We start from the raw sequence: 24,037 nt of genomic DNA, 5'->3' as shown, positions 1-24,037 counted from the left end.
CACTCTCATCTAATCCCCAGACCCCAGCCCCGGCTCATTCATTTTTCCCACAGTGTCCTTTGTAGCAGAAGGATCCCACTGAGGCTCGTGTGTTGAACTTGAGTGTGCTGTTCTCCCGTTAAGGACTTTCTCCTACATAACCAAAACACAGCCTTCCAAAGGACGAAACTACCATGGACACAGCACTCTCATCTAATCCCCAGACCCCAGCCCCGGCTCATTCATTTTTCCCACAGTGTCCTTTGTAGCAGAAGGATCCCACTGAGGCTCGTGTGTTGTGCCTAGTTGTTCTGTTTCTTCAGTTTTCTTCCGTTTGGAATAATTCCTCAGTCTTTCTTTGACTTTTATAACCTTATAGCTGGATTTTGTTTTGAAATTCAGGCCAATTGTTTGTAGAACGTCCCCCGCACTGGTTTCGCCTGATGTCTCCTGTGTTTAGATTTAGGCTGTGCGTCTTGGGTGTGAGTGTAACACTGACGCTGCGTGGCTCTCTTTGTGCCCTATCAGGTGGGATGATTATGATTCGTTTGGTCACCACACTGCTAACTGTGATCATTTGATTACACTAGCATCTGCTGGGTGTCCCTGCTAGTCATTCATCTACTCCCCTTTCTCATGTCAGAATTTTGTGACTCTGTAATATCCTCTTTGTCATCTAACCTTTACCCATGAGTTCCATGAGCTGTTTTTTTTAAAATTTTTATTTTAATTTCTTTTCAGACGGTGTGTCACTCTGCTGCCCAGGCTGGAGTGCAGTGGTGTGATCCCGGCTCACTGCAGCCTCCGCCTCCTGGTTTCAAGCAATTCTCCCACTTCAGCCTCCCGAGTCGCTGGGATTACAGGGGCATGCCACCACACCTGGCTATTTTTTGTATTTTTAGTAAAGATGGGGGGGGTTTTACCAAGTTGGCCGGGCTGGTCTTGAACTCCTGACCTCAGGTGATCCACCTGCCTCGGCCTTCCAAAGTGCTGGGATTACAGGTGTGAACCACTGTGCCCAGCCTTCATGAACTGTTTTTGTTTTTGTTTTGAGGCTGGTCTCGCTCTGTTGCCCAGCTGGAGTACAGTGGTGTAATCACGGCTTACCGCAGCCTTGCCCTCCCTGGCTCAAGTGATACTCCTGCCTCAGCCTCCTGAGTAGCTGGAATACAAGCGTGGGCCACCACGCCTGGCTAATTTTTTATTTTTTGTAAAGATGGAGGGTCTCACTATGTTGCCCAGGCTGGTTTTGAACTTTGGACTCAACAAATCCTCCTGTCTCCGCCTCCCAAAGTGCTGGGATTACAGGCGTGGTGAGCCACCGCACCTGGCCATACCAGGAGTTTTAACATCACTGCTGTTTCTTGGTTGAATTCATTATTGCTTTGATGATTGCTAAATAGTGATATTCTCAGTTATTTTTCCTGCATTAGTCAGTTGGCATTTTGTGGTCAGGAAAAGCTTTCTCCTCTCCTATTTATTTATTGCAATATGGATTTGTGTGTTTCTATTTTATTCAATTATTTAACCTGTCAATTATTTCATGTTTCTGTTGTCTCAGATTTGGCCTGTGGGAGCTCTTGAAAGTTGGCTTCTGTGTCTTTTTGACATGTTTTTACTTTTTATTATTTATTTATTATTTTATTTTATGTTTTTGAGGTGGAGTCTCACTCTGTCGCCCAGGCTGGAGTGCAGTGGTGTAATCGACTCATTGTAACCTCTGCCTCTGAGGTTCAAGCAGTTCTCCTGCCTCAGCCTCCCAAGTAGCAGGGATTACAGGTGCATGCCACCATGTCTGGCTAATATTTTTGTATTTTTAGTAGAGACAGGGTTTCACTGTGTTGGCCAGGCTGGTCTCAAACTCCTGACCTCAAGTGATCCGCCTGGCTCGGCCTCTCAAAGGGATTAAAGGTGTGAACCACCTTGGCCAGCCTCTTTTGACGTGTTTTTAAGAATCATTCGTTCATTAAGCATTTCCTTCCTTTCTGGCGCAAGAAGATGGTCCAGGCTCATCTTGTATCTTCTCTGCCCTAGCCCTGGAAGTAGTTATTTCTCCAAAGAGCCCAACTTACCTTTCGCTGAAGTGGAAGAAAGTCCCAGGACAGTTATTAAACGTGCAAATACCCAGGGCCACCCTAGACCTACTGAACTGGCATCTCTAGGAGTCAGGTGTGGCGTCTGGAGGGACAGGAAGGCTCTTTCTTCTCTTCCCCTCCACGGTGTTGCAGAAGCTGAGGGGACTGACTGCTCAAGTGGCGACACCTGGTGGTGATTCAGGAACCCACAGGGCAGGTTATGGCCATGCCCTGGGTGAGGGAATTCAAGGGTCGCAGTTGCCTTTGTCGACCTCCTCCTGGGTCTCCTGGGATGCTGAGCTGGCTCTTGCCTCCTTCCTTAGTGTTCTGTGCCCAGCTTTCCACCAGTGCTGCTCTCCCTTAGTGTGGCTATCCCTGGGCCCCAGTCTGGAGAGTTCAAGCTCAAGAGTGGAGTGTGTCAGGAGCCTTCAGGCCCTTCTGTCATGGGACTGAGTTTGCTCCGCGAGTCCCTGGACGTCCCTAACATCATTCAGCAGAAAGGTCCAGTGAACTAGCCAGAGCCACTCAGAGGGACATTATGCCTCAGTAAAAACTGTGTTTATAAAGGGTTTGTCAAAACCTGGGGAGAGCTTATTGTCTGACATTCAGTAAAAGAAAATCATTTTGCATACAGCAGACCTGTCTACTATTTGTTTGAAAGATTGATGAGAACTGGAATGTGGAGTCAGGGAATTATGGACAGTTGGTTTTCTTTTCTTTTCTTTTGAGACGGAGTCTCGCTCTGTCACTCAGGCTGAAGTGCAGTGGTGCGATCTCAGCTCCCTGCAAGCTCCACCACTCAGATTCATGCCATTCTCCTGCCTCAGCCTCCCAAGTAGCTGGGACAACAGGCGCCCGGCACCAAGCCCGGCTAATTTTTTGTATTTTTAGTAGACACGGGGTTTCACCGTGTTAGCCAGGATGGTCTCGATCTCCTGACCTCGTGATCTGCCCACCTCGGCCTCCCAAAGTGCTGGGATTACAGGCGTGAGCCACCGCACCCAGCCAACAATTGGTTTTCTTTTGCATTATTTTTCCAAAGCTTTCTGTGCTTCCCAAACTTTCTTAGAGTATCTGTCGCGCTAATTTGAGAGAATGGCTGCCCCAGGAGGCTTACTGGACCTGTGGTGCCGGGGCAGGGCTCAGGCAGGCCCAGGAGCAACCAGGCTGCAGAGCCTGCTGAGGTTGTGCCATTCCCAGGTTCGGGGTGAGGGTTGGGGTGGGGTGGGCGATGGGCAACCCGACCTTGTCTGTGAGGGATGTCACCAGTCCCTCTCCTCTCCGGCCGGTGCAAGCTGGGGCAGCTGAGGATGTGGTGGGGTCAGGAAGGAAGAGGGCTCCGCAAGGCTGGCAGCACGCTGAGACCCTCTCAGTGCTAGCTGCAGCCTGAGCAAAGCAGAGCAAAGCCGAGTCGTCCCTGGAGAAGTAGGGGCGAGCCATTGACTGCGCAGGTGGCCAAAGGGACGTTTTCCTGAAGACAGGCCGAGTGGAGAGTGGGAGAAATCCTGCAGGAGAGGTTGGATCCCTGATTCATTTACAGAAGCCCACTACGTGCTACATCAACTAATTCACTCCACCTTTGACCTGTGAGGAATGAGGAAACTGAGGCGAGGGAGGTCACAGATCTTGCCTAAGGTCACACAGCTCCTGAGTGGTGGAAGCTGACCCCAGATTCTGTGCTTCGAACCACCTGACTATGCTGATAGGTCCCTGGGGGTGCCTTTGCCACAGCCTTCTGCAAACCTGGCTCTTGTCAGAGCCACATTCCTTGGTGGAGGGATGCCAGAAACAGGGAAGGTACCGGAGGGCAGTGGTCCGAGGCCAGTGTACTTACCTGTCTCCCATGTCTCATCTCTTCTAGGCCTCGCTGGTCCTGCAGGTGTCCTACACACCGCTGCCTGGAGCTGTGCCCCTGTTCCCGCCCCCTACTCCTCTGGAGCCCTCCCCGACTCTGCCTGACCTGGATGTAGTGGCAGGTGAGTAGCCCACATTGGCCTGGCCGAGCCCCAGCAAGAAGGCCAGCAGTGGCACTTGAGCCTGGGGGCTGGGAGCTGCAGCGAGGCTTCCCAGCCTTTGCTGCCCTCCCCAGGTTGGGGGCTGCTCAGGCCTGGAGAGAAGAAGGTGCAGTGGGTGGGAAGTCCTGAGGGTTGCCTTCTGCCGTGCAGAAAGAAGGGGAAGCAGGCAGGTTCCCTTGGGTGCTGCAGCGAGTAGTGTGAGGATGCCTCCCAGCCCCAGCTGCCTGGGAATGGGGCTGAGCCCAGACTGGGTGTTCTGAGCTGTGCAGCTCTGAGAAGGGTGTGTGGGGACCGGGTCTGGCTCAGGTGATACCTGAGGCACCACAAACTCCCCAGAACCGAATGCTTCCCTGCCTTGGGACCCAGCAGGCCTTTGGTGATGGTGTGTGACAAAAAACTAGTTTTTTTCTTAAAAGAGCCCTGAGCTGAACTTCAGGGTTCCAGTCCTGCCCTTGACACTGAGTCCCTGTGTGACTTTGGGCTGATTACTTTCCCTCTCTGGGCCCATAGATTATTTGTGAGGGGAGCAGACTAAATTAGCTAAGTGCTGTGCCTGTCTCAGCTCTCTTCACTTGGGTCTGCCAGCCTGGTCAGCCTGGGGTGGCTGGCTCTCCAGTGGTGGGCCTGGGCGTGGGAGCCTCCATGTGGTCCAGCCTGCTGGGGTTGGGAGGAAGCTACACAGACGGGCTAGGGGGCACTTGCCCATGGGAAAGATTCTAGAGTTTTTCTCTTAGTGAAGGGAGCTAGAAGCAAGCACAGCATTAAAACCTGAGCAGCCAGTGTTTCAGCTGAGTGTGCCCTGTGCCTGATCTGGGACCAGCCCAGCAAAGGGCTCTGTGGTGAGGTCGACAGAGCAGAGCCGTCTCACTGGGGCTCAGCACTGTCCGAGCTTAGAGATGGGACATCAGTCTGGACTGGAGTAACCTGGTAATCCTGAGCTGTGCAGCTGGAGTGGGCTCAGGGGAGGAAGGAGAGGTGCCCCTGGTGGCAAAGGGTGGGGAGCAGGGAGGACCCGAATGCTCTGGGACCATGTTGAGGTGGATCTGACAGAGTTAGGTGGAGGCCAATCAGGGGAGGCTTCCGGACACGCTTGGAAGGTGGTGCGAATTGACAGGTGCCACTGGGCATCACAGCTATTTCTGAGCTTTGCACCAGGCTGGGGTGGGCGGGGAAGGCAGGGTTGGGGCTGGGGGTGCAGTAGGTTGGTTTACCTCACCCCAACCTCCTCCCTCCCCTCCCGGGGTTATGCCCTGCCCACAAGACAGGCGGGGGACAGAGCCGGGCCGAGACTTGGTCCCTGCTCAGTGACAGCACCGTGGACACGAGATACTCTGGAAAGAAGTGGCCAGCCCCCATGGGTGAGACACGGGCCAGGACTGTCCTGATCCCAGACCCTACCTGTAACTGTCTCACTAGCTGCCATGGTCAGCTCGCTGGAGTGGGGCCAGGTGGCAGAGGACTCATCCTGCAGGGCTTGGTGGGTGGGAGGGCTAGGGCCATTCTGTTTTCTTCCTGTTGACTAACTGGACTGACTGCCCTCAAGTTTCAACTGCTGGAAGCTCCTCTTCTTTCTACCTTATCCATCCTGGCTCACTGATGGGGAGGGAGGAGGGAGAGGAAGAGGGGTGAGTCTTAGTGCCCATGCCTTTTGGATCTTCTGCCCCCTGGGCTGGGTCCCAGGGGTGGGGACAGGGCCAGAGGGACCCAGGCCTCATTAGGGTCCTCTCCTCTTAGACACAGGAGGAGAGGAAGACACAGAGGACCAGGGACTCACTGGAGATGAGACAGAGCCATTCCTGGATCAAAGTGGAGGCCCAGGGGCTCCCACCACCCCAAGGAAACTACCTTTGCATCCTCCACCCCACTACCCCGGGATCAAAAGAAAGCGAAGTGCACCTACATCTAGAAAGCTGCTGTCAGACAAACCGCAGGACTTCCAGGTGATGAACAGGCTTTCTCTGACCCCAGGCTCCTCTTCAACCATCAGCTGCTGGTGCCAGGCACCTGCCTGGTTTGTCCAGCTTCAGGGGAAGATGTGTGTGGGATCCTCAGGGCCCTCCTGCGGGGGGAACCTGTAGTTTCCCTGGGTCTGGGCAGATGCCGAACAGGGAGTTCACATCTTAGGTCCACGAAGCAAGCTTCTGCCCAGCCCTGTGGTTTTGCGCTTAAAAAAAACAAAACAAAACAAAACAACAAAAAAACTCACTGCAGAGGTTCAGCATGTCTTTGAATCTCTGATCTGTTTTTCTAATCAGGGAGTATCCAACATCTTTTTTCTCCCTATATCTATCCCCCTGCATAAAGCCATGGATTTTTCTGAGAGTCATATGGAATTTGAATTTGTTCAAGCTCGTCACAGAATAAAAACTATTAATGTTAACACTTGGACACATTTTTATCCAAAAATCCATCCCATTTTATTTGCTTTTAACTTTGGTCCTTTGCCCATTTTTTTTCTGTTCAAAAGAATTTTCTAATTTGATGTAGTCACACAGTGGTATTTAACTCTTTACAACTACTTTTAAGGTTAAAAGCAGGAATCTTAAATCTCTATTTATAATACTAAGTGCAGCAAATTGCAAAAATATGTTTCTATTCTAAATCATGGTAATTTAAGCAGAAGTCCTAGCTCTAACCACTGTTTGCCCCAAGACACAAAATCCTAGCCCCCATACTATTATTCCCCAAACATGTTCATATTGCCTTTGTTCTCTTTATGGAAATAACATATGTTTATTTCAGAAAGTTTGGAAAATATATTAAAATGAGGAGATTAAAAATCACTCATCCATCTTCCCATTGCCTTAATATTGTAAAATTTCATATTTTAAAATATCTTACCTAATGTTTGGAAGCATAGATGTTCCTGAAGTCTTCATTTACTTACAGCTCAATGGCAAAAGTGCTTCATTTATTTCTCAGAATGTAAGAAAGCATTGCATCTTATAAAGAATAAAGACTATTTCTGGGGTCACTTCACTGTGTAAGTTCGACCTCTGAGGGAATTGTCCATAAAGAATATTCAGGCCACTTAAAAATGCCAGTATCAATGGGGTCTTGGGTGGGGCTTGTGCCAACAGCTGAATGATATAAATGGGGGCTGTATCTGCCCACCCCTGGGGTTTAATGTGGGTAGCTGACGAGGGGCAGCCTGGCAGCTCTTCTATGGAGCTATGGGATTTTCTATAGATGTAAGGGGCCTTGGTGGGAAAATATGATAGTTCATATAATGCTCTTCCTAATTCCTTTCTAATACTTTTCCCAAGAAGCCAGTGGTGAGATGGTCCCTGAGATTTCTGACTCTTGGGGTGGATGGTGGATGGTCCTTAACTCTCCCCACTTCCTCCTACTCTTTCCTCCTTCTGGTTTTCAGATTAGGGTCCAGGTGATCGAGGGGCGCCAGCTGCCAGGGGTGAACATCAAGCCTGTGGTCAAGGTTACCGCTGCAGGGCAGACCAAGCGGACACGGATCCACAAGGGAAACAGCCCACTCTTCAATGAGGTGGGAGACACGGGTCATGAGGGCCAGAACCTTGGTGGGCCTTCCCATCTGGAAGCCCAGTGCACACACCTGGCAATTCATTCAAGAGTGTTTACGTACGGCGCTGACCTTGGGTGGTGAGATGTGCTGGCTCCCAAGGAGGTTATCTGTGGGGCTGGAGAAAGGGCTCCTGCTCTTACTTCTACTGCTGCTCCACATCCCTGTCACCCTATATGGCCAGCCACTCACCCAGCCTTGAAATGACCATGTCTGTGAAGCCAGGGGCAGATCACCCCAGAACTTGTCCAATCCCCATTGCTGAGCCCAATCCACATTTTCTGAGAGGACTAAACTGCTAGGCGTGGAGGCTTGCGGGGGGTGGTCCTCCCTCTCCCTGGACTGAGGGGTCAGCAGGCACTGGTATGTCTCCCTTTGCTCTGAACCAACAGACTCTTTTCTTCAACTTGTTTGACTGTCCCGCGGAGCTGTTTGATGAGCCCATCTTTATCACGGTACGTCTCAGCAGTCAAAGTGTTCTCCATGGGCTGTATGTACGCACATAGGTGTCAGTGCACACAGGTGTGTGTGTGTGTATGTGTGATTGTGCATGTGTGTGCCTGCATGTGTGTGACTGCCAGTATGTATGTGAGTGTGTGTGAGAGGGAGGCGTGTTAAAGCCTGACACGTGGATGATGTGGAGTAACTCACAGTCAGGCCCTGCGGGTCACAGAAATGCCTGCAACAGCTCAGCTGGGAGGCAGCAGCTGCAGAAGACCTCACTGCTCAGCATCCCCCTGGGGCCTCAGGTCAGGGTCCTTGAATCACTTGTGGCAATGAACATTTACGTTTCCATCTTGTTTTGTTAATCCACGTGCCTGCTTCTGACCGAGATTCTCTTTCTCTGGGCCTTGGCTCTTCCCCCATCTCCTCTGAAAGGCACTACAGCCAAGTGGCTGAAAGTGTAGGCTCTGGCACTAGGGTGGATTCTAGCTCTGTCTATGCCATGTAGGGGTTGTGTGTTTCTCTACAAGTCTGTGTGCCCCTATTTCATCCATGAAATGGGGATAATGACAGTATCTGCTGATGGGGTTCTTGTGAGGGCTAAACATTGCTTAGAACAATCTCTGGAATTGAGTAAGTGTGAAGTGTTGGCAGTTATTGTTTGGGAGGGAAGAGCTATTGGGTTGGCTGTGTGGGCCCCATGTTCCCTGTGAATGTGAGTTTCCGTGATCTTTCTTTGCAGGTGGTAGACTCCCGTTCTCTCAGGACAGATGCTCTCCTTGGGGAGTTCCGGGTAATTGCTTATTTTCAATGAAAGCAGTCAGTTCTCACTTCTCCGTGTTGGCAGAGCTTCTGTGGGCCATGGGCAGGGGTGGCACTCCAGAGATCCTATATGTCTCTGCTTTGGGAAAATATTATTTAAAAAAACAACACCAAACCCTCCTCTGCACAGCATCTCCTTTCACCCCAGAAAACCTTTCCACAAAGGTAGAAGAGAAAGAAAGCACTTTTTATCATTGAAGAGGCCTTAAACCAGAGTGAGATGCACATCACAGGCAATGATCTGCTAAGATGCTGCAAAGACGGAAAGAAATCTCATGCTAATTTAGCCAGCGGGTTCAACTGATTGCCCACCACATACATTCTCAAGAGACGTCATGCCCCACCCTCAGGTCAGGGGACTTGACATTTCAGACCTCCTGAAAATGACATTTGCATACTAAAGCTGACAAAAGACTTATTTAGTTTCTTAAAAAGATGTACAGCACCTTTGGTCACACCGAGTTCATCCCAAAGTCACCTGGTAATCGGAGTGACCATCTATGTTAGCTAATTTATTGTGTCCAGAAGACCAAACAAAAATGAAACTCATATTTTTATGACAGGAAGTAGTTTAACAACTTGGAGCCAGGTGCCCACGGGAGTTAGGCTCCTATCTTCCCACAGAAGCTGGGACATAGGGGAGCTATCTCCCTTGGTGTCAAAGAGATGTGTTTCAAAGAGACAGGGAAAGTGTAATATATTTACAAGTTTTCTAAGGTAAGTGTTCTGACAAAAAGAGAGGGGAGGGAAGTACTTCTTCCCTTATTTCCAACAGGCAGAATCAAGACCCTTATTTGTAGTTTGGATTTTCCCCCGCCCCTGGGAAGGCAGTGTGAGATCTGAGTTTGGGCAGCCCTTCTTCTCATCCTGGCCATCTTGGGCCGGTGAGACTCAGTGCTCTCTGCCCTGGCATCACTCTCACTCTGGATTGGGAGTGGGGTTCAGATGTGGATCCCTGGGGGAAGGAGAGGCAATGGAGAGAGGGGAACCCTGCCCCAGCCTCCTCACTTGTCCCAGACAGTCCAGAAGTGAATAGTCCTGTTCCGAGAACCGAGAACCAATGGATTTAACAGATTATGTAAAGTAAAGGTAACTAGTAATTGCACAGACTAAAGGAGACCTGTATTATTATTATTATTATTATTATTATTATTATTTTGAGATGGAGTCTTGCGCTGTTGCCCAGGCTGGAGTGTAGTGGTGCGATCTCAGCTCACTGCAACCTCTGCCTCCCAGGTTCAAGCGATTCTCCTGCCTCAGTCTCCCAAGTAGCTGGGATTACAGGTGTGAGGCACCATGCCAAGCTAATTTTTTTTTTTTTTTGGTATTTTTAGTAGAGGCAGGGTTTCACCATGTTGGTCAGGCTGGTCTTGAACTCCTGACCTTTTGATCTGGCCTCCTTGGCCTCTCAAAGTGTTGGGATTACAGGCATGAGCACCGCGCCTGGCCTGCATGGTGTTTTAATGTAATTTGATGTAATTGTTATTAATTTTCTCATTTTGAAATTTTCAAGGATTTATCAAAAGGAAAGGAAAGAACTCAAGCTTATTTTACCCTCTCCCCTCTATCCAAGTGTATTATGCCTTCCTTCTTTACATTTGTATTTTAAATACAAATTTAAAATAAGGGGCTTGATTCTACCTGTTGTCAGAACAGTTACCTTAGAATTATTTATTCTGCCCAATAAATAATTGCTGGGACCAGGCGTGGTGGCTCATGCCTGTGATCCCAGTGCTTTGGGAGGCCGAGGTGGGCAGATCACTTGAGGTCAATAGTTCAAGACCAGCCTGGCCAATATGGTAAAACCCCATCTCTACTAAAAATACAAAAATTAGCTAGGCATGGTGGTGGGTGCTTGTAATCCCAGCTACTCGGGAGGCTGAGGCAGGAGAATCCTTGAACCTGGGCGGCAGAGGCTGCAGTGAGCCGAGATCACACCACTGCACGCCAGCCTGGGCGACAGAGCGAGACTCCATCTCAAAAAAAAAAAAAAAAAAAATTGCTAGGTTGGACCCGATGGCTAGATCAGCAGGTGAGATTTCTTTGTCTTCCCAAATCATTGCCTGTGGGAAGAAGTCACAAGATAAAAAACTAAGTCTGTTTACCTGGAGAAGCATTTTTTAAAAGAATGAACTTGAGCCTGAGTCATTCTGCAACAAATTAAATCTTAATTATGTTTTGAGTCTCTTTACATTCTTGTTCTGAGAACCCAAGGGTTAAGTCAAAAAATTATTTTACTTGTATCTAATTATAAAAGTAATCTATGATTTAAAAAAATAGACAACCTTTTAGAGCTGTTTTAGGTTCACAGCAAAAATTGAGTGGAATGGACACAGTTCCCACATACTCCCTACCCCCCGCCCCCGCTGCCCCTGCGGCCTTCCCCACTGTCACCATCCCAGTAATCTATGGATTTTTAATGGAAAATTGTAAAACACAGGAAGGAATAAAAAATGAAATAAAAATCATCCCAATCTAGCATGCAGAGATAACATAGTCCTATTGTGTTGAATTTCCTTTCCTCTTTTTTTTAGATGGATTTTTGCTCTTGTTGCCAAGGCTGGAGTGCAATGGCATAATCTCAACTCATTGCAACCTCCACCTCCTGGGTTCAAGTGATTCTCTTGCCTCAGCTTCCCAAGTAGCTGGAATTACAGGCATGCACCACCATACCCGGCTATTTTTTTTTTTGTATTTTTAATAGAGATGGAGTTTCACCATGTTGGTCAGGAGGCTGGTCTTGAATTCCTGACTTCAAGTGATCCACCTGCCTCGGCCTCCCAAATTACTGGGATTACAGGCGTGAGCCAACACGCCCAGCCTCCTTTCCTCTTTCTTTTCTGTACATAAGCATTCTTTATCAAACTGGAATCAAAATGTATTTCACTTTCTTTTCATGTAGTATCAAATGGTGAATGTTTCCCTATGCTTCCAAAAGTTCTTCAAAAACATGGTTTTTAATGGAATCATGTAATGCACCACACTGTGTTTAACGCTTCGGCTGCAAGAGTTTGATTTGTGTCTCCTCTCGTTGATTGCAGATGGACGTGGGCACCATTTACAGAGAGCCCCGTGAGTTCTCACCACTTTGGCTGTATCCTTGCATTTTGGTTCTGGAGGCTGACTGGGGACACCCATTTGGGATCCTCACTGCCCCTCCTGGGGGTTTTAGAATCTAGAGGAAGGGTTTGATCTTGGGAGAGAAGGCAGGTCATTCATCCTCCATGTGAGACAAGCCCTCGGGAGTGTGTAACGCTCGCTTGTGTCTCCGTTGGCCCATTCAGGGAGGCTAGATCTGAAAGGCACCATTACTGGAGACTGGGCTCACAGCAGACAGGGACAGGTCATTTGGGTGACAAACCAGGATTTCTCCTCACCCTGGTTTCCATTCTGGTCTGGTCACTTCCTGAACAGAGGAAAATGGCCTGGGTTTGGCTCTGCCAGCCCCTTACAGGGTTTTCTGTTAATATTTCTGACTCTGACCACATGAACACTCAAAGTACCTTTTGATTCTGGAATCTGAGTCCTGTGCTCACGGCCCAGTGGATGAGTCCTTTATGTCCCCTGTGCAGTCCATCCTGGGCTCCTGGATGTGGTCACGGGCTGGGGTCTTCTGATTCTGGGATCACCAGTGGATGTTGTCTCTCTTAGGGCACGCCTATCTCAGGAAGTGGCTGCTGCTCTCAGACCCTGATGACTTCTCTGCTGGGGCCAGAGGTTACCTGAAAACAAGTCTTTGTGTGCTGGGGCCTGGGGATGAAGCGCCTGTGAGTACATTTCCCTGGGTCTTCCTTACAGTCCCCCACATAGCACTTGGTGGTGGGGGCACCAAACCACAAACACTCTATTTTTTTTTTCTGATTTAAACTAATATATGGTAATTAATGAGAAATGTAGAACATGTAGAAAGGCATTAATGAAAAATGAGTGCTCTGGGTGCAAGGTATTAATAAAAAATGAATCACTCATAATCCTACCACTCTGAGAGAGCTATTATTATCTCATTGCACATCCCTCTGGAAGGATACACACATATTTTTCTTTTTGCAATAGTGAGCTTATTCTATATATATTATGTTGTGACTTGAATTTCATTGCCTAAGAATGTATCATGCTCATCTCTACATGTCAGTAAGTAAAGTTATAAGTTGGAGGTGGTAAGAATGAGAAGTGTTGAGAGCGGGGGAGGTATCCGCATCTTTGTATATTTCAGAGGAGAAAAGATTTGGAACCATCTTTGTGGGAGAGGACTGACGGGCTAGATTTAATGAAAGGATTTCTGCACAAACACCAGAGTGCCCACTCTAGGTTGGACGCTTTGTTTGTAGTGGAGCCACTTGTCTCATGGTGCTCAGCAGCGCAGAAGCAGAAGAGAGGCATATGGGTGGTGGACGTGTTGGGCAAGGGCAAGCCAGGAGTCCTGAAGGTCAGGAGTGAGGTGAAGGTCAGGGGTGAGGTGAAGGTCAGGGGTGAGGTACCAGGGCATCCTGAACATGGCTGATGGCACTGTGCAGGGAGGGAGAGGAGGACAGGGCCTTGGGGTCTCCTGCCATGCCTCGTGTCCCCCCCATCCTCACCACACACTGGTTCCTTGGCCACCTGGATGTGCTGCTTGGATGAAGGTGGGTTTCAGCTGGGCCCTGGGTGCTGTCTGCCTCTTCCTTTACCTGGGTGTAGTTTACTCCTTATCTCATTCTCCTCATCTCCTTACTCCTTATCTCTCCTGGCTGTTTCCAGACTTTCTTCCCTTTCCTAAGCTCCAACCTCAGCTTCCCTTGGAGAGGCAGAGCTGCACAGCGATGTAGTGGTGAGAGCTCTGGGAGCTCCCGTGGTCCTCAACTTCCCCCCCCCATCTTCATCCACCTTCCCTCCCTTCCGCTGCCCCTCCCGCTCCATCATCCCACCACCTCCTGGCCATGACCTCACAGCCTCCACTGTCTTATTTGCCTCCTCTTTCTGATCTCTTCTCACACTTGTGTCCTCTGCCTCCTGCTCCATGATCTGTACCAGGCTCAAGATTTCCCCATCCTAAAGCACCCCTTCCTTGACTCATTTCTCCCCACCCCTCCTCTCCACTACTATTTTCTCTCTCTCCTACTGCTGGTCATCACCAACTTCTTGACAGGGTGCACTGTGTCCCCCTTTTTCCACTCCACTTCCAACTGCTCATTCTTTCTCTTCAGTAGGAATCCTACCACCTCCCCTCCCTGAAATCACTGGTGTAAGGGTCACTCATCACCAGAGCTTAGGAGCTCTCCCCTGTTGTTAGTCTGCACCACGGCTCCACAGCATTCAATTCCAGATCCCACGTTGTATTTGAAATTGCCTCCTCCCTTAGCATTCATGATTCTCCTGATTATCCCTGCTCCTTTTCCAGTGGGTTCTTTGAATTCGATGTTGCAGTTCAGTCCCTGTTCCTTTGCTGTGTCCTGCCCCTCACTGTTGAGGAGTCCATCTCTTTCAGACACCACCTGAGACTTGTAAATTGCTCTTCTCCAGCCTGGATCTTCTGAGCTCTGGACACTCAGTTTCAGTTGTCATGTTATCAGGCCACATTAACGTGTCCCTTAGGCCCCTCTGACTTATTAGACCAAAGCCTAGTATCATTTGCTGCCCACTCCCCACACCTGTTCCCCATCCTGTATTAGGTGACATCTTAGGAAATTGCATGTTTAGCCACTAGTCCCCCAAACCAGAGGCCAGAGTTTCATTCTTTACCCCTCAGTCCCCATGCAAGGAGTTGGCCAGTCTTGTTGGTGTGAAAACCTCAGTGTATGCCTCTTCTTTTTCCCATCACAAGACCAGAGTTTGAGGCCCAGCTCCCACTCTCTCTCACTTGGGTCTCTTTGTGAATTACAATACAGGTTCAGCTGGTGTAACAAAGATGCCCCAAATAATAGGCATTAAGGAGGACAGATGTTTATTTCTCTCTCATGAATGCCACAGTCCAGAATTGGCACAGTGCTTTGGCAGTGATCAGAGACCCAGGCTCCTGGTCTTTTCTCCACTGTGATCATCATGCAGCCTCCATCACACGGCCCAAGACGGTTGCTCCAGTTCCCGTCACCATGTCTGTACTCCAGCCAGGGAAATGGGAGTAAAGGACTATGGAGACCACATCTCTTCCTTCAAAGGCGTGACCCAGAAGTTGTAACATTTGTGCTTAGGTCCTATTGACCAGAACTTAGTCACATGGCCACATCTAACTACGAGGGAGCCTGGGAAATAAAGTCCATCCTAATGCTGTCCAGCTAAAAATTGAGGGTTTGTTAGAGGAGGCAGAAAAGATTGGATTTGGGGGAACAACTAGCAGTTTCTGCCATCCCTCCTAAGTGTCCTCTGAGGTCTCCTAACTTCTTACGTTATACTTCTCCACCTATCCCCACCTTATCACCAGTCATCCTTATTTTTATTTTTATTTTTATTTTTGAGATAGAGTCTTGCTCTGTCACCCAGGCTGGAGTGCTGTGGTACAATCTTGGCCCACTGCAACCTCCGCCTCCCGAGTTCAAGCAATTCTCCTGCCTCAGCCTCCTGAGTAGCTGGGATTATAGGCGTGCACCACCATGCCCAGCTACTTCTTGTATTTTTAGTAGAGATGGGTTTTCCCCATATTGGTCAGGCTGGTCTCAAACTCCTGACCTTGTGATCCACCTGCCTTGGCCTCCCAAAGTGCTAGAATTACAGGCGTGAGCCACTGTGCCTGGCCAACAGTCATAATTTTTAAACCCAGGTAGAATCACGCGTGTCTCCTCTTACAAAATGTCCAGTGACTTCCCATTGCTTTCAGGATAGAGTCCAAGATCCTTAGCATGACATTCAAGGCCCTTGACATTTGGCCTTAGCCCAGTTTCCCAGTCCCACTTGCTGTGATGTATCTTCATGGGCCCCGTCTGTGGCCACACCAGATGATATGACTCTTTCCAGAACACTCTTCCATTCCTCTCCGGCCTTTTCCCCTGCTAGAATACCTTCCCTCTCTTTGCCTACCAAGCGCCAATTTGTTCTTCCAGGCCCAGTTCAGATGCTACTTCCTCCCTGAAGCTTGCCTCCAGGAAGAAGTCCTCCAGGAAAATGTATTGGTCTTTCCTTTGGGCCACCACCCAGCCCTTTGGTAGTCTAACCAGCTTATGTGTCTGCCTTCATCACTGAGATTCAGTTTCTTGATGATGGGGACAATATAGCAAATATGATATCTTTTTTCTCCCCTCTTGCCTAGTATGGCAGGTCTTGTACACAGTAGGTGCTCAATCAGTGCTTATTGTCTAGGGGAATAGACACTTTTATGGATGCCTGAAAGATGATTGTTTTCTTCTGATATGAGCTGAGGAGAATAACCACAGAACACATCCCTTTGGGTATTGCTGTGATATGGGCATTCTGGGATTGAGTGTTTTGCTGCAAGGATTCTGAAACAGGTTTCTACGTGTCAAGTGTGACTGAGTGAGAAATGAATGAGGTGAGGCTAGTCCAGGCAACTGTCCAAGGAGTGGGCTGCTGGGCACAGCCTGACCTTGCTATTCTCCTGTCCCTTTGCTGCTCGCTAGCCCAAGAGCAGCCACCAGATCTTTTGTCTGTTCCTCCAGCTGCCAACTTCCCCTTGTGCGAAGGCCTTTGCATGAGTTGCCTCCTCGTCTGGATGCCTCCACCTCTTGCTCATCATCCAGGTCTCAAGCTGGGCAGCATTTCTGACCCCACCTCAGTATAGTTACAATCCCCCTTGCTCTGTGCTCTCCAAGCACGTGGGTTCTGCTTCCAGCCTGTGTTAAACCTCAGCTGTTGTATCTGTAAAGTGGGGGCATTCTAGGCCCTTGCACCCAGAGCATCTGTGGGCAAGCAGCGTGGGCATCACTTGGACACTTGTTGAAATGCAGACTCTTGGGCCCCACCCCAGACCTGATGAACTAGAACCTGCGTTTTAATTGGAATGCACAGCAGTGGTCTAGAAGACACTAATTCTCAGCCTCTGTTGCCAGTTGGAATCATCTGGGAAGCTTTAAAAGTCACTGCTGCATGGGTACTCTCTCCCAGAAATTATGTTTTAATTGGTCTGGGGTGTGACCTGGGCTTCCCAGGTGTGTCTTTTCTTTTCCTTTTTTTTGAGATGGGGGTCTCACTCTGCTGCCCAGGCTGGAGTGCAGTGGTGCAATCTCGGCTCATTGCAACCTCTGCTTCCCAGATTTAAGCAGTTCTCCTGTCTCAGCCTCTGAGTAGCTGGGACTACAGGTGCACGCCACCACGCCTGGCTAATTTTTGTATTATTTGGTAGAGATGGGGTTTCCCCATGTTGGTGAGCTGGTCTTGAACTCCTGACCTCAGGGGATCCGCCTGCCTTTGCCTCCCAGAGTGCTGGGATTACAGGTGTGAGCCACCGTGCCCGGCCCCCCTGCCCAGGTGTTGCTAATGTGCAGCCAAGTTTGAGACCCACTCAAGGGGGGTGCTGTGAGGATTAAATGAGAGAGTGCATCCACATCAATACATGTGGGATGTGATTTTTGTTATTACTGTTCCAACCACAAGACACAGGACATGTTATTGGATTCGTTTGCTGAAAGTCTGTTTTCCCTGCAAGATAGTCAGCTCCATGGGAAGAGGGTGCTTATTCATGTCGTCCCCTTATTCACTGCCATATCCCCTACCCTTCAGCACCATACAGACACCTACTAGTCACTCAGTAGCTACTGGCTGGGTGAATGAACACCTGCATGTTAGTGAAGGTAGAGTGGCCAGCTTAGACCTCAGTTACTACTGTATTATATTTTACCTGGGAGGTGGGGGAGAGCGGGAAGGAGACTGAGGTTGGTGGAATGCTTGCCGTGTGCCACGTGCATTTCCATCATTATTGGAGATGTTCCTCGCACAGTCCTGGAAGGTCAGTGTCATGGTCTCTGCTGTACTCAAGAGGAAGCTGGGGCTCAGGTGAAGGACCTTGCCTGGGACTATGCGGTAGTCCCTTGTATGGGACTAAGTGGCGGAGCACAGTCTGTCTTACTTCCGAATGCGGCATTTATGTGGCGAAGGTGGAACTCTTAGAAAAGGAGGGTCAAACCCTGTGCTCAGGAGAGCGTGAACGAATCATATTTGGTTTCCTTTGTAGCTGGAGAGAAAAGACCCCTCTGAAGACAAGGAGGACATTGAAAGCAACTTGCTCCGGCCCACAGGCGTGGCCCTGCGAGGAGCCCACTTCTGCCTGAAGGTCTTCCGGGCCGAGGACTTGCCACAGAGTGCGTGGGGCGCGCCCTTGGGTGGGAGGTCTGCAGGAGGCTGGAGGCGCCGGGCTGGTGAGGGTGGGCGGTGGCGGGTGGGGTCAGCTCCCTGGGGGAAGGAGAGGCATCTAGGAAAACAACCAGAATTTAATGAAAAGTAATCAGTGTTGGTGGAGTTACAAAGATTCAAGAACTCTTGAGAGTAATAGCTGCCTCTCAGCTCCATTCCAGTGTCCACTGGGCCTGGTGTGGCTATTTGGCTACTTGTGGACCCATTTGCTTGGTTGTCATTGAGGAGTCAGCACCATCTGGACTCTATTCTGGCCTTAGGGCTGGCTCTCACTGATTTTCCCTCCCTCTAAGAGGAAGCCCATCCTGCAAGTCGGCAGAGCTGGACTGGGGAGCAGTTGCTCTAACGTTGGAAGGGTTTGCTTGAAGGACTCCTGGGGCCCCCTGTCTTCACAGATGGAGGACACGGATCCACAAGGTGACCCACTATCCTAGCTTGCCTCAGATTGTCCTGGTTTTAGCACTGAAAGTGCCTGTTCCAGGAAACCCCGTGGTCTCTGGCAAACTGGGACAGTGGGTACCCGACTTTCAACCATCTCTTCCTCCCAGGAGGGCCACTGTGGCCACTGCCTGGTTCCTCACAGTGGTTGGCCCAGTTCTAGACCCATCTGTGTGTTTAGTAAATGCTGGGGAATTATACTGAATATTCGAGAGCTCTGGTTATCAACTTGGGCTGATATTAGAATTACCTGGGAAGATTCAAAACGATCCAAATGCCAGGGCCCTGCTTCCAGTATTTCAGATGAACTTGAGTTAGGGCAGGGCTCAGCAGTGGTAGGGTTTAAAGGCTCCCCAGGTTGTTCTGGCATGAGGCCCAGTTGTGAGCCGCTATTTTAGAGCATACATCAACACAACCAAGCCACTGTCCACAGCATAGTCAATGAGAAGGTTTGCAACGTGGGTCCCTGGTTACAACTTTTCCATAAAGATAATTGTTTGAGAGTTTCTGCTTTGGCTGCTGACATCAAGAAATGAAATGTACAAGCTTACTTGGACCAAATCGTGAAGAAAGCCTGTAAATAAGTGATGGGTATTAATTCAGTACTAAAATACCTGCTTACAAATATTCTGCACTTATTGATTGCAACTACGTAGAAGTGAGGCTGGTGAACTTCAAGAGGGGCATGGGGAAATAGAAATATTTGCTTTTCTTAAGGTGAAAGAGCTTTGTGTTGAATTCCCTGCAATGTTGTTTGAAAAAAAAAAATAGATGGGCAAACAGATCATAAATGTTTGCTAATTGTTGTGCCTTTTGTATTCATGTAGACATTAGCTAGTGTATAATCTTTAACTATCCCCCCCACTCACCCACTCATATGCCTATAAATATAACATGCTTTATACACGTATGTATGTGTATACACATATACATATCTATCTATCTATCTGTATCTACATATATAAATAATCTGACTCATTCAAAAAATAATTGGTTTGGGGCAGCATAGATTAAAAACTCTTATTTATTTTATTTTATTTATTTATTTATTTATTTATTTATTTATTTTTGAGACGGAGTCTCGCTCTGTCGCCCAGGCTGGAGTGCAGTGGCCGGATCTCAGCTCACTGCAAGCTCTGCCTCCCAGGTTTACGCCATTCTCCTGCCTCAGTCTCCCGAGTAGCTGGGACTACAGGTGCCCGCCACCTCGCCCGGCTAGTTTTTTGTATTTTTTAGTAGAGACGGGGTTTCACCGTGTTAGCCAGGATGGTCTCGATCTGCTGACCTCGTGATCCGCCCGTCTTGGCCTCCCAAAGTGCTGGGATTACAGGCTTGAGCCACCGCGCCCGGCTAAAAACTCTTAAAAAAAAAAAAAAAACAGAATTGACTTCTTGGTTAACCTCAGGTAAATCGCTGCACTAATAGATTTAAAGGAAAATGTCAACCAGGTACCAATAATGGGATATTGTTATAACAACTGCCAGTCCTTTTCTGAGTACTTACTGCCCTTAGTGATGTAGATTTCTAATCAGTCAAGCAGTCGATAAGTTGGTAGATTTGATTGAAAGGCTTTGAATGCAGGGCGAGGACAGTGAATGAGCCGTTTGGGACTGGTGACAAAGTGGCCCAGTGCTCTCAGTAGTTGCTGCTCTGAGACAGTCCTCCCTCTGGGGGGCCCCTGGACTGAGTCCCTGTGTGAAGGGGTCACAACTTCTTGCTCAGGTAGTCCCAGGACTGCCTGGAGACAGATGGGGGATAGTCAGGGTTTTGGAGGTGAGACAGCAGGCAGGCAATGACTGGTGTGTCCCTCCTCCCAGTGGACGATGCCGTGATGGACAACGTGAAACAGATCTTTGGCTTTGAGAGTAACAAGAAGAACTTGGTGGACCCCTTTGTGGAGGTCAGCTTTGCGGGGAAAATGGTAAGGAGTAAGGGAGCAGGAGGGTTCTCTTGGGAGGGGACTTCCTGGTGCCCTGTGGACAGTGCGGGGTGAGAGCAAGACAGAGCGAGGCGCCCCCACCAGATGTGTGTGCACAAGGAGGGGCTGATCCTGGTGCGTGGTGAGACACCCACACAGGCCCAGCTCTCAGAGGCTGCCCTGCACACGAATGTGGACAGGTCTGCCTGGGGGTGTCCCAGACAGACACATAGATGTGGATAGCCCAGGAGAGGACGTTGGACAGTGGAGAGTAGAGGAACATTTGGGGGAAAATGGAGCAATAGCATGGAAACCAGACATGAAGGCATAAAGATAGGGAAACTATATTTTAAAGATGTGGGATAAAAACATAATGATTATTTTTAAAATGTTGTGGGGGGAGTTGGGCAGAGAAAGACCCCTCTGGTGGGCGCCCTAGTCTCTTCCTTGCGGCACTCCTTCCTGCCCTGAGGTGGTGCTGTGGCTCCAGTCCCTGCCGACTTCTGTCCCAGCCCTTGTCTCTACACAGGCTGCCCAGCCCACAGTGTCTGTGTGCCCCCTGCAGGCTTTCCTGGCAGCCCCAGCCCTCCCAGGCTTCAGCCATCACCTCTCGGCAGAGAACTCGGTAGCTCTCCAACCCCTCCCTTCAACCCCAGGCCTCTCTGCGCCTCTAAACAGCTCTGCCTGCTGCCCCTCTGAGCCCTGGAGGGAGTCATTTTCTCTGCGCAAACTGCCCCATATCCAAAAGCCTCTGTCTTAACCAGGTACAACCATCAAAGGCAGAAAATGTGGACCTGCCTTGATTCTTCCTCTTTTTTCTCTCTCCATATCACACATGCCATCTCTAGCTTTTGACTTTAAACATGTCCCCAGGGCCCATCCCTACCTCGTGTCCCCGTAGCCACTGCCGGCTGTTCCCAGGACCATTCCTTTGTTTCTCACCTCATGCATTGAATTTTTGAACAGCCCAGGCCATTTGTCCAAGTACTGGATTTATTCGATTGTTTCCTTCTGTTGTTTAACTTGTTTCTCTGGCTCCTCTCTTTCCTGTAAACTGGAAGTTAGGTCTAGAGACTCGATTAGATTCAGATGAAGTATTTCGGCAAGAAGTCAGCATAGGTGATGTTCTGCATGTCATATGGCATCACAACAGAAAGCCATCATGTCACGTTGTCCCATCATCAGGGATGACTGCCTGATCACACGGTGAAAGTGATGCCTCCAGACGGCTCCCTTATAAAAGTAAATGTTCCCCCTTTGTAATTAGCAAGTAAACTGTGGGCGATATCTTGGCACTGCACGGATATCCTATTTCTCAGCTATCTCTTACCTAATGGTCTGAGCATCCATTGACCTTCCTGTCTGAAGAAGTCATTTAGTTGAGACTGCAAAGTGGTGATTTTCTCATTATCATTCTTTTTCTCTTGATTAGCCGACTTTTTTTCTGCAAAGAAGAGCTTTCTCCCTCCTGCCTCGTTGAGTATTAGTATGGACCTCAATGCTTTTTATTTTTAATATGTTAAATCAGTCATTGTTGTGTTGATGTTTGAATTATACTGAAGGTGGCCATCGGGAGCCCCTTTGAGCTGGGCTGTCTCTCCTCGGAGACTAGCACAGGTCCCAGTGAAAATGTACACGGGGATGTAATGCAGATTTTAAACTCGTTCATGTGGAGGTGTAACTGCTCACTGCAGATCCTCACCTGAGTGCAGGTTTTGGTGTGGGCTCAGGGTACGGGTCTTACGCCCTACTCCTGGCATCAGGAGGAATGGGGACAGCTGCTTGAAGGCAGGAAGGAAAGAGGAAGCTGCGGCTGTATGTTTTTTGTGGGACACTAGCTCCAAGGACGAGGATTAATTTTTCCACTTGACACTTGGGAAATTCATGTCCTGAGATTGTTCTTATTTCGCATTCCCAACACGGAAGGTATTTCGATGGTGGCTGGAACCAAGACCGACGTGCCTTCACATTCGTTGGAACTAAGCCTCAGAGCTCTGGGGCTCCTGGCTGCTCCTGGGTCCCTGCTAGCATCTTTGATCTCCCTGGGTCTTCTGTTCTGAGATGACCTTGGCTGGCCCTGGGGATTTCTGTAGGAAGGTACCACTATCTAGGGGAGGTGAAGGGACAAAGGCGGCCAAGACAAGTGACTGTATACAGTGGGTTGGCATCTGGGCTCATGCAAGAAGCTGCACCTCCCATTTTTCCTCTAGAAAGAGGTGGAGGGAGTTGAAGAATGACCTTATGGTGAAGGAGGCAGCTGCAACACTCCGTCTTGAAAGTTTCAATCTGGCCAGCCTTCTCCGGTGGTCCCCAGGCCTTTGCGTCCTCTCTTCCCTGAGCCACCTCCTTGTGGCCTCCCCACTTCTGCTGCTCTTATGGCGTGTCTCATTCTGCCTGTCCCTCTCTTTTAGCCTGCTTGCATGTCCCTTTTTTCTCATTACATTCTAAGCTGAAGAGCCCTGAGGTTACCTTCTGCGTGCCCCACCCACCCCAGCCGGCCTTCTTTGCATTTCCCCTTATGGACGCTTGGTGGCAGTATTATCCAAGATGTGAACCATACTTGATTAGGCCAAGTTACTAAGAAGATAGGCGTGTGGAAGAGTGCGTGCGATTGTGCACTTCATGGTATGGAAGAAACAAAAGGTAGGTACTTGTAGGGCAGGACAGGAAGTTTTAAAACAACTTTTTTCTTTTATGAATTCAAGAATAAAACCCACAAATTGCAAAAAATTGAAAAAATCAGAGAAAAAGAAAACAACAAAAACTCCCACTGCACCATATTCTGTACCCTGCACCATATTCTATACCCTGCACCATATTCTATACCCTGCACCATATTCTGTACCCTGCACCATATTCTATACCCTGCACCATATTCTGTACCCTGCACCATATTCTGTACCCTGCACCACCCTGGAGAGAATTACTGGTAACATTTATTTGTATTTCCTTCTAGTATGTTTTCTCTTTAGCTCCCACTACCCTCTTACCTCCCCTCTTCCCACTTACTGGGAATAAAATAATGAAAATACTGATTTTGCAAGCCCAAAATCAATACTCGTGGCACTTTAGTGATGATTTGAGGACACTTTTAGGGCTTCGAAAAATTGGCATCTCCCAGCACGTATGTTGGTTGCTGAGGTTGAACAAGGTGACTCTGCCTCCCTGCTCCAGCTCTCATGGAGTAAACACGTGTCCATGATCAAAAGACATGTATTTACTCCGTGAGAGTTGAAGCGGGGAGGCAGAGAGTCTCAAAATATGATACCACACAGGACACATATCAAAGGACACAGACAAAACACGTGTCCTGTGTAGTCTCATGTTTTTCACGTTTTTGTGCCTTTGTTGGCAACTTCACTGTTTAAAATACCCCAAATGTCATGCTGAAGTGCTGTCTGGCTTTCCTAAGCTCCAAACAGCTGTGATGTGCCTGACAGAGGAAGTGCGCGTGACAGGTGAGCTTCCTGCAGGCTTCAGTCACAGTGCCATTGGCTGTGAGTTCAATGCTGATGACTCAACAATATATATT

The 24,037-nt window shown here is 49.0% G+C and overlaps 1 protein-coding gene across 14 annotated transcripts in view; it reads left to right on the top strand.

Moving 5' to 3' along the window:
- DYSF (dysferlin) overlaps positions 1 to 24,037 on the top strand; it is a 234,033-nt gene that overhangs the window by 60,457 nt on the left and 149,539 nt on the right. For 8 of the 14 annotated variants that reach the window (XM_011945196.1, XM_011945191.1, XM_011945193.1 and 5 more), the window contains exons 5-13: positions 3,916 to 4,030; positions 5,804 to 6,009; positions 7,443 to 7,571; positions 8,000 to 8,062; positions 8,794 to 8,844; positions 11,915 to 11,945; positions 12,525 to 12,640; positions 17,971 to 18,097; positions 20,405 to 20,508. In XM_011945196.1, coding sequence (XP_011800586.1) covers positions 3,916 to 4,030; positions 5,804 to 6,009; positions 7,443 to 7,571; positions 8,000 to 8,062; positions 8,794 to 8,844; positions 11,915 to 11,945; positions 12,525 to 12,640; positions 17,971 to 18,097; positions 20,405 to 20,508 — 942 coding nt within the window. Of the gene's footprint in view, positions 1 to 3,915; positions 4,031 to 5,334; positions 5,428 to 5,803; positions 6,010 to 7,442; positions 7,572 to 7,999; positions 8,063 to 8,793; positions 8,845 to 11,914; positions 11,946 to 12,524; positions 12,641 to 17,970; positions 18,098 to 20,404; positions 20,509 to 24,037 lie in introns of all 14 variants that reach the window. The other 6 variants (XM_011945189.1, XM_011945182.1, XM_011945185.1 and 3 more) reach the window with 1 other exon arrangement.

Source organism: Colobus angolensis, unplaced genomic scaffold, assembly GCF_000951035.1.
Source record: "Colobus angolensis palliatus isolate OR3802 unplaced genomic scaffold, Cang.pa_1.0 Scaffold24, whole genome shotgun sequence".
NCBI lineage: Eukaryota > Metazoa > Chordata > Mammalia > Primates > Cercopithecidae > Colobus > Colobus angolensis.
Note: the sequence above shows the minus strand (reverse complement) of the source record. Positions and strands in the feature narration are given on the sequence as shown.